This window comes from Hesperophylax consimilis, chromosome 24, assembly GCF_061612785.1.
Source record: "Hesperophylax consimilis isolate HC1 chromosome 24, BYU_Hcon_1.0, whole genome shotgun sequence".
Taxonomy (NCBI): domain Eukaryota; kingdom Metazoa; phylum Arthropoda; class Insecta; order Trichoptera; family Limnephilidae; genus Hesperophylax; species Hesperophylax consimilis.
In genome coordinates, this window is record NC_142859.1 from 10213758 (window position 1) to 10224103 (window position 10346).

General features: G+C 36.8%; 1 protein-coding gene across 1 annotated transcript; it reads right to left on the bottom strand.

The window, feature by feature from the left end:
* Positions 1 to 272: 272 nt before the first annotated feature.
* LOC149411886 (uncharacterized) lies at positions 273 to 9620 on the bottom strand. The gene is made up of 3 exons (XM_089646603.1): positions 9483 to 9620; positions 7173 to 9303; positions 273 to 4921 (listed from the first exon to the last, which is right to left on the bottom strand). The coding sequence occupies exon 2, from the start codon at positions 9260 to 9262 to the stop codon at positions 7178 to 7180; it is 2085 nt and encodes a 694-aa protein (XP_089502729.1). The 5' UTR covers positions 9263 to 9303; positions 9483 to 9620; the 3' UTR covers positions 273 to 4921; positions 7173 to 7177.
* Between the last annotated feature and the right edge of the window lie 726 nt (positions 9621 to 10346).

Genomic DNA, 10346 nt, shown 5'->3' on the forward strand with positions numbered 1-10346 from the left:
AATATGAAAAAGGTCACGCAGTCGTGACTGAAATTATTATTATTATAAGCTCTTAAATTATTTCCATTTGCGTAAAAAACGCATTCAACCCCCCACTAACCACTGAGCTATCACAGAAACCTCCATCTGCGGTGTTTCTCCAATACTTAATATGGTAATTAACAAAATATTTAAAGTACTTTCGACGAATCATCTTCTACAAAGAGTAATCAAATGATTTCAAGAATCTGAATAACAGAAAAGTATATATGAATGAGAATGAAGCGAGGAGTGTGTGGTAGTCTATCCACCTATCTACCACTTCGAAGAAACGGAGTGACGGATAGTCAGTTAATCATAAAATGGAAATGATGATTTTTTTTTTAAATAAGAATTAAACACATTTATTAGGGGTATAATTGTTTTTTTTATTATCATTCCGTAGATCTCGACATAATATTTATTTTCCACTGTTAAATTTATACAATATAACATAATTTACAAGTATTTTTCAGATCTTAACTTGGCAAAAGAAGGAAGTTGTGAAAAATATGTATAATACACTAAAAAGAGTCAAATACATTCATTTCAGTAAATATAATCTGTATTATTGCTTCAGGCATGATTGAACTATGTATTTCGATTGGCTAACCTAGATAAATTTGCTATAAAATTCTTAAAGCTTCTGATTTCTAGCTAACTACTTACCGTGTTATCAAAATGTCATGTGCAATGGATTATTACAACGGAATGAACATGAGATCAATCATTCATTCATCGCCATTTTGTTTTTTTTTACATTTGAAAGGTCCCCGTTAAACGCAGATTATAGGTTCGTTTCAACTTTCTATAAAAATTGTGACCAGCAGAAAAGCGTTGTGCTTGTAATCTGATCAGAAATTGATAATCTGAACGGAGCTAGAACAGGCATTTAGCAGGGAACTCTCAAATGTGAAAGAAAAAAGAAAAAAAAAAATGGAGTTCATTGGCAATTTGATGACTATGTTACATTTGAATATCTAGAGTTATCTGTTTGTGTGTGCGATGTGTTATGAATACTAACCTTAAATGCATGTACGTGGAAGACTACACTTAATAAATTAGTATTAATAATTATAAGCTTTAATAAATTTAAAAAAGAATAGTTTTTATTAATTATCAGAGGAAATTTCATTAAGGACGGGTTGTTTCGGAGAATTTGAACAATTCATCAAATTTCAACGTTCATCTTCAAGTTCTGTGAAAGATTTTTTCAAGTTCTGTTTTTATTTCAGTTTTGTCAAGCAACTAGCCTACAATGATATAATAACAGAACTTGAATAGGACTTTCACAGAACCCGGAAATGAATGTTGAAATTTGATGAATTGTTCAAATTATCCGAAACAACCCGTCCTAAGTAGAAGAAATGTGAACCATTTTGTAAATCTGTAACTTTGTGATTAAATTAATCACTGTAATATTGAGTACTTTTATACATTTATACAAACTTTATTTTATACTTTTATACAAACATGCAAACCGATTCCATCTGGTAATTAACAAGTGGTAATACTGCCAGTATCGCCCTGTTAAAGATACCAGAATTGAAACATGGTTTGTTGGTAGAAATAGCCACCAGGAAATAAGCCAGCCCATGATAAATACTATAAAGAGTAAATAAATAATTACAAACATTGATTGAAATGATTTACGGACAAGATCTGAATAGCCAGGTCGTATAACATACTTCAATCTGGATGCCATAGACCAGCGAGTTGGGACTTACGTGTTATGCTAAATCTCACCGTGCGCCAGCTGATGATTTTGTAATAATCTAGTGGTTTCATCTTACCAAATAATGTATTTTTACACTTTTATAAAAATAACTAGCTGTACCATGCCAAGCGTTGCTGTGGCTCAGTCTTTCTGTGCAGATAGAGAAACGATAGAGCGTGTTGCTTTTACATCCAACAGATTACGATTTTAAAATTGCAATAAAACGATCAAAAAATTGCGCTGTTTTTTTTTTTACCCGTCACAGATGTAAAGCATGTTTTTAACTGTCACAGGTGACATCTATATAATATAGGTATATTAAAACACACGCGAATTCGAATGCAACGTTGTGTCAAAATTTCAAGGCAATCGGTGGAGAAAATTTGGAAATTTAAGATTTTGAACAAGCGAACACTTAATTTTTTTTATATACATATATATAAACTACTACAGGGTTTTCCAATAAGAGGTGTTATTTTGATATTCAATCGTAAAAGATCAATGGCGCTTGTGCGCTACGTAGCGCGGTCTTGTTGAAAGTAAACGTTGTCCAGATCAATACCATCCAATTCCGGCCATAAAAAATCATTAATCATCTCTCGATAGCGCAATCCATTCACCGTAACTGTTGCTCCAGCCTCATTTAACCTCGAAAAAGTAAGGTCCAATGACTCCGCCGTACCATAAACCGCACCAAACAGTCACACGTTGAGGATAGAGAGGCTTTTCAACAATAACTCTTGGGTTTTCCGAGCCCCAGATGCGACAATTTTGCTTGTTGACGAAGCCACCGAGGTGGAAATGGGCCTCATCACTCAAGATGATTTGTATTTGATTCACTCAAGTGAATTTTAATAATTTCAATGCGTTGTTGAAGCGTGTATCTTTCCATTTTTATTAATGGCGTAGTTTCTACTTGTCAAATGTCAAAAAATGACAGCTTCAAAAGTAACATCTACCGAAATAGTGGGCTATTCAACATAACACCTCTTATTGGAAAACCTTGTATAAGTGTTTTCCCAGAATTACCTGCTTGTATTCAGAGAAACGAATTTTTTATTGTATCTAACAGCTACTGCAGCGCACGGAGATGCTTACACTGGTTTGTATAAATAGAGTGATATACACAAAGCTACACTGAACTATTCATTTTACGATGAAGCTTATCACATTACTTGAAGCAAAAATTGTGAATTATTAAATAGTGAAAAAAGATTATTATTTTTAACAAAAAACAATGTGTATATAATTGTTTTTAAGACCAAATAACATTCATAGATAGGTACTAAAAGTTACATCAATGTTATAAATTTTGTGAAATTTAGAATCTATTGCAAGAGCCTAAATATTTACGTTGAAATTCCAAGCTAAGTTAACAATAAGTATTTAGTTTATTTAAGTAGTATAGTTAGTACAAGGTGTTCAGGAACTTGTGGTTGCTTGTGGGTCGCATTCAGGTTAAACAAAGTTACCAAACACCTTGCATTTGTTATCTTCGCTCATCAAACGTAATCTCAATAATATTACAACATTTTGTATGGGTTATTTCGAAGAATTTGAACAATTCATCAAATTTAGAAGTTGATTTTCAAGTTCTGTGAAGGTTCTGTTCAAGTTCTGTTATTATATAATTTTTGGTCAGATGTTTCACAAAACTGAAATAATAACAGAACTTGGATAGAACCTTCACAGAACTTAAAAATAAGCTTTGAAATTTGATGAATTGTTAAAATTCTCTGAAACAACCCATCCTTAGGTTGGTGTATTTCACATAAATTCAAATGTAACATTGTCATCAAATGACCATTTTGTTTTTAGTTTCAAGTTTCCACTAAAACTTTGATTCTCCTTCAATTTCAGTTTTCTATCTGATTATGGCCAGCTGACGAGCATAACAAAATGATAGTTGTGCTTTTCTGCTGATCACAATTTGTTCAAAAGCTGAAATGGACCTAGAATCGGCATTTAACGAAGACTATTTGAAGACATTGTTACATTTGAATTTTTGTAAAACACAAAAAACCTTATATTTGGAAATAACAAAGTATCAAAGAAAATTAAAATGATGCAGTCTTATTATTTAATAAACTTAGCCAAAAATATTATTATTTCTAGATTTGTAGAATTTCTATTCTGAAGAGTTTATTGTGTTAAAGTGGAAGCAAAGATTATACACATTTTTATAATTTAAATTCTCGTAATGCAAAATGCCGCATTTATTTTAACAAACAATTTTTATTTTTGAAAATGTACAAAATATAAATTACATTTATGTTTCTTACGAAAGCTATAAAGCATTTTTTGTAAGGTACTCAAACTAGCAGCTATTTTATGATAAACGTTTCTGTACTGCAATGGAAATTTAACCCAAAATCACCAGACACAAGGCAAATGCGTAGACTTATGCTACGAGGTTGGCATATTTTGAGATTTCTTACAACCATTTTAAAAAATGTGTGAATTTTTCATCTTTTTAAAAGGAAGAGGTCTCATTTAAATTCAATTTATGAGAAGTATTAATGTATAGATCAGCAAACAGATCTGTGTATAGTACTCTATTGAATTTATCAAATCTGTTATTTTACATAGAAGTTTTAGAAGGAGGTGCGTAAATCACTGTGTCCTCTTTCGCATAATATAAATATGATTGATAACTCTATATTATGTACAAATGGTCCGCTAAACCACAAAACAATTGATTTTTTTCTTTACAGGAACCATTGTTGAAAGATTTAAATAGTTCTCCTGAAAAATATCATATTTGCACTAATATTTTTAAATGAAAAAATTATACTGTGCTTTCAGAAATTTATCATTAATTTAGTTCCTGTAAAATAGCAGATTTGTATAGTGCTAAATGTTTAGTTTTGTCAAGATGCAAGAACAGTAACTGTATTTAAACAAACATTCAGCCTTTTATTAAACAGTGATGTTATCTTACACAATATATAAATAATTATGCTTAATTCAGTAATAAGATAATAAAAATGTTTTAATCTCTATTTAAAAAGTATAAAGTTAATGCTGGTGTTTTGGTATTATTGAAAACACCCGCAGCGGAAGATCTCGTGGACCGAATAGTAAAAGGTAAAATAGTAAACTTATACAATACAAAAAAGAGTTTGGAGCGCGAGGAAATCACTCCAAATTTGGCCAGCTCGAATTTCATGTCTAAGCCATGGTAATCTGTAACAGGAACCACAAAATCTTATCAAGGACTGCTCTGAAGCCACAAATGACTAGCCAACCAGAAATCCAATCCACAACCGGGCTTGTGGCATCGCAGGTCCACTTCTGTGGTCAAATCACATGCAAGTCTCTTAAATCACAGGATATATCACAATCAATATTCTAACTGTTTAACGTGTCCTTTCATTTCTAGTACACAAGCACGGGGTCTGTAATGTTACACTCGAAGCTATAATACGCAATAAATAAATAATATTTCATTTGGCACGGCTGAAATAGATTGATGGTTACATAATGCTGAAAATAATACATACAAGAATAGAAAATCATGTCATTTTATGTAACCCTGATTACCAGAAGTTCACAAGCACGGAGTCTGCAATGTACATAACATCTGAAACTATAATGCGCTATAGTAATAAATATTATTTAGCTTCACGGTTATTGGCTGAATGCGTCGGTCCCACCCAGGTGTCTTGGGTTCAATTCCTCTGCTAGTCTCCATTATTGCACAAGCAACCTCTTTTCACAATAATGGAGTGTTTCAAATATTTTCATATTATTCAGGTTTGTCTTTCTTTTTAAAGAAAAAATTAATAATGCTGAAAGTATATGTATATTTGAGATAAAATCATAAGGTGGTTTGTTCACCTCACAGCTCTCTCTGTATATTTCATTACTCTGTACTGCAGACCAAGGAATAGCTAGAGACTAGAACCAGTGAAGAAAACTGTATTGTGAAAGCATTGTGGTGATGATACTAACATATACATTAACTTGACAAATGAGGTTCGAACGAGTGTCAAATTGGGGTGAAATAATTAGAAGTTCTCCTCTAGCATTGCTGTATTCTATAGTATAAATAAGATAACGTGGTTAAAACAATAATACATTTTGATGATGCAAACCTTGTTTCCAACATTGTTTGAAGTTTAAAATAATGATTGTTTTGCAAAAATTCACGTATGACAAAGTCATTAAATTGCTTTTTGTTTTTTTGATATTTGAAAGGTCCCCGTTATACGTCCATTCTAGGTGGGTTTTAGCTTTACATAAAATTGTAATAAGCTGACAAGCCCAACAACATGATGGTTGTCCTATTCTGCTGATCACAATCTGTTCAAAAGCTGTAACTTATTTAGAATTGGCATTTAACGGGGACCTTTCAGTTGTCAAAAAAAACAAAATGGCAATTTGATGACAATGTTACATTTGAATTTCTGTGTCTGTCAAACAATTTGTCATGAGATTCAATAATCATTTTTTATTTTTATTTTGGGGTATTATTAGGATGGGTTGTTTCATAGAATTTGAACAATTCATCAAATTACAACATTCATTTTCGGGTTTCGTGAAAGTCCTATTCAATTTCTGTTATTGTATCACTATAGGCCAGTTACTTGACAGAACTGAAATATTAACAGAACCTAAAAAGAATTTTCACAGAACTTGAAAATTAACTTTGAAATTAAAGAATTGTTCAAATTCTCCAAAACAACCTGGCTATACAGAAAGTAGGGACAATACTAACTATTAATATAAAAACCATTGTGTAGTTAGTTAGATAACAATGAAGAAGTAAATATTTCAGTTTTCGAAAATGAGAAATAATGCATTTCAGCAGCTATTTTGTAAAAAACAAAAAATGATAATTTGACGTCTTTTCTTCAAGCCATGTTTTGACATAATAATTTAAAAAGTTTTTTCTAGACTAGTTTTACTTTAATTAAACCCAAACTGACAACCTTAGTACCTATTTTAGGATCACAGGTTTGGTTTAAATAAGAGAAGAAAAAAACGAACCTTAAAAATTTGAAATCAACATTTGACAATGGCCGCCAAGTAAAAATAGGTTTTAATTTTAACAAAATAACTATTAAAATGCAATTTTCCATTTACGGAAACTAATACTTTCTAACAATTACTACAGAGTATTTTTTTTTAAATAAACGTATTAAGAGTGTCCTTATTTTCTGCATAGTTCCCGATAATTATATTAATCTTGTCATACGATAAATAATGTAAAGAGGATTGGAAATAGAAAAATCATTTCCCATGCGACGGCAACTGCTAAACTCTGGGGAGAAAAACTCAAAACATGATAAATCAACGATGCGGAAGTAAATATTAATCCATTATCATCTCGCTCTAGTTGAGTCTTGGCAGGTGAATTTCTGGTACCAATCTGAAAAATAACAAGTCATTTTGTGTGGTTTAATAGAATGAGTAATCAAAATAATAATCTCACCATCTTCAGGTGTGTTCGGATCCGATCAGGTCCTGATACCTCGCCATGGTCAGCTTCTTGACACACTCCTTGTAGGTCTCTCCCGGGCCAGCCGTGTATATACCCTTCTTCCTGCCCAGTCCCCCGCCCTGGGCCTCCACCGGCCCTATCCTACCCTGGCCCTCCTTGCCCAGACCCTGCCCGGCAGTCCAACCCATCTTCTGCAACAACTTGTTGCCAATATTCTCTTCCCCGATCGCTTGTGGCACGCTCGACATTACCGGATCGGGGCGAACGTTCCTCACGATAACAGGTTCGTCTTCTCCGTATTTCATTCGACGTTCAGCCGCTCTATCTCGATACGATAAGTCTTTATTACTTCTGCTGGTTTTCAGAGCTTCCAAGTTCTGACGGTGAAGGTCCGACATGACCTGATGCTTTTCTAAGACTTCTCTCGAAGGGAACTGTCGTTTGCACAGCAAACAGGCTAGCTTGTTCCAGTCTATGATGCCTTCGGATTCATCGCCTGAGCTATCGCTCCCGGCTCCGTATGAAGGTACCAACGTTGGAGGAGGCGGAGGGGCCGCAACCGTAGGAGCGCTGTTAACTGGAACCCTTTGTTCCAAAACAGAGAACCCGATATCGGCGGAAACTGAAGCGAGAGACGACTTTGAAGATTCAGGCATCATGTTACCACGAGCTATTTCTTTCTTTTGATTTAAAGTTTTGGCCCACCTCTCCATGTCTTTAGCGATTTTCTTTGCAACTTTAACTTTGTCCGTCTTCTCTCCTTTCTTCTTTTCTTCGGCCGGTGGCGATTCTGAGATGATAGGAGCTGCCGGGGCCGATACGACCGGGGCTGAAGTGGCTGCCGCACTCTGCTGAGCAGCGCTAGCTAGTAAATACGTAAACTTGGTCATATCCCAATACAAGTACTGATTGATCTGGTTGTTGAAGTAATACTGGGTGTTGGGGTCATAGTATAATCCCGTTACAGAGTCGTAATAGTATCCCGAAGTCTCGTCATACAGATAAGTGGCGGTGTCGGGGACGGGATACATGCGGTTGTCGGTTCCGTTGGGGGGAGTGACTACAGCCGTACGAGCTTGCAACTGATTGATGGCAGACTGAGCTACGGCAGCCGCCGCATTGACTTTATCAGATTCAGAAGGTTGCATTAATTGCTGGGTGTAATAGTCAGTGTAATATTTGAGGTATGTGGCTTGTTCTTGAACGTTAGCCGCGTACATTTGAGCGCTATAGGCGGCTAGTCGAGGGATATCTTCCACGGTGTAAGTCTGTTTGGGGGGGATAGGGGCGTGGTGTTGTTGAGGATTGGGCGGCCTCTTGTGCGGAGGGCGGTGCTGAGGATGCGACGGATGCGTAAGGGTCGGCTTCTCGATGGGAAACTTGACTGAAACGGCTTCATTGCGAGAAGCTCCGCAGTACTGGCGATAGCAGGTGAAGCGGCGTTTGAAGTTGAGGGCGCCACACCGGCAGTTCCACTCGCCGAGTTGGATGTTGGGATCACCGAAAGAATCAGATTGTGGTGAGCCTTCTCGGCTCTCTTCCCTCCATCTCCGTCTGCTACGATCCCGGCCCCCGGGACCGCCTTCTCTCTCCCGCCATTCTCTCTCCCTGTCTCCTCTGTGCTCCCGATAATCGTCTCGTCCGCCGTCTCGGCTGTTGTAATCGTCCCGGCTGTCTCTGAAGTCTTGATCTCTGCTGTTGTAGTCGTCTATGTCTTCGGATGAGCGAGAGTGGCGTTGCTGCCTGCGGTCGCGCATCTGCTCTTGATATCTTCTGCGGCGGTCTCTCCGGTTCTCCATTTGATCTTGTGGCTGCTGCTGTTCGATGTCCCAGCTGTCGTCGTCCGCCCCTCCCCTGGGACCCCGGCTCTGGTTCTGATGTTGCTCCTCCCAGTTGCCCTCCGACCGCACCTCGTCCCTCCCACCGAAAGGCTTCCTCCTGCTCTCTTCCTCGTAGTAAGGCTCGCGGCCTCGATCCTCCCTGTCCCGTGAGGAATCTCCGAAGCGTCCCGGCGACGCCCGGAAATCATCCGCCTCTTGAGACCGCCGCCGATCATCGTAACCGCGTCGCCTGTGCGCCATTCTTGTTTCCCTTTGAGAAAGCTGTTACTGATAGATGATGCCTGTAAAAATTCAAACATTTGAATACAACATTCCGCCGAACACCCTCGTGGAATCTACGACCCCGATCTCCCGTTTGTCGCACCGTACAAAGAGAGCCATCGCCGAGTAAACTACGCTCGGACTGATAAAACCATAAGTCTAGCATCTCGTTATCTTCGGGAAACCTTTTTCTATTTACCTAATACAGGAATGATGCGTAACAAAGATGGATTTGACTAATTAACGGAATCGCCGCATGAATGTTCGCCATCCATTTTATTTCCAAAATGTTCACAAGCTGCGCCGCGACCAGAACAAGCTGACACTTCTTCGCAATGTTCACGAAGTTCACGTTGATCTACGTCAGTGATGGTGTGCCGAAAAAAGAAATCTCCCCAGCTTTTTCACCAAAACTCCCCAGATTTCATAAACATTTCCCAGATTCGAAAAATTCTGTATTTCAACCTTGAACAGTAGGCAAAATATGTCAAATACTAAAAAAACTACTGATATATCGGGCCATAGCCAGATAGCTACATTAGTTTATGAAAACATTGGAAATCCCCTTCCAACATAATTCAATCTTTCATAAATACAAACCATTCCAGACAATCTAAGTTTCTTCGCATCAGCCTTTAACACATCGCGCATAATGGCCACTGAAAAAAATGCATGATTACACATAATCCTCATCCTCAAACTCCAACAGATTTCTTACTTTTTACAAAAAAAACTCCTTTTCTTGAATTCTCCCTTTGAAATTCAAAATCCCCCATATCTGGGGACTTCTCCCAAGACATCCCATCACTGATCTGCGTTGATCGCTGATTGAGCATAGGGGTGTGCACTTCAAATCGACCCAACTGATAATTGTGTTTTTTAAAATAGTTATTTTGCAGAATTACATTACACAAATTGTTCAATAATAATTGGTAGATTTTCAAAGTATATCTACGACTTCTATTAATATTAGGAGCATTTCTGAAGCAATAACATCCGTCTAGTTAGAAAAAAAAGATTACTGTTCAAAGGGAACAAAAGCTATTACCCGTAGAGTTAATGT

Bases quoted from the DNA above. Each gene is read 5' to 3' on its own strand.
- LOC149411886 (XM_089646603.1), bottom strand. From the start codon at position 9,262: ATGGCGCACAGGCGACGCGGTTACGATGATCGGCGGCGGTCTCAAGAG.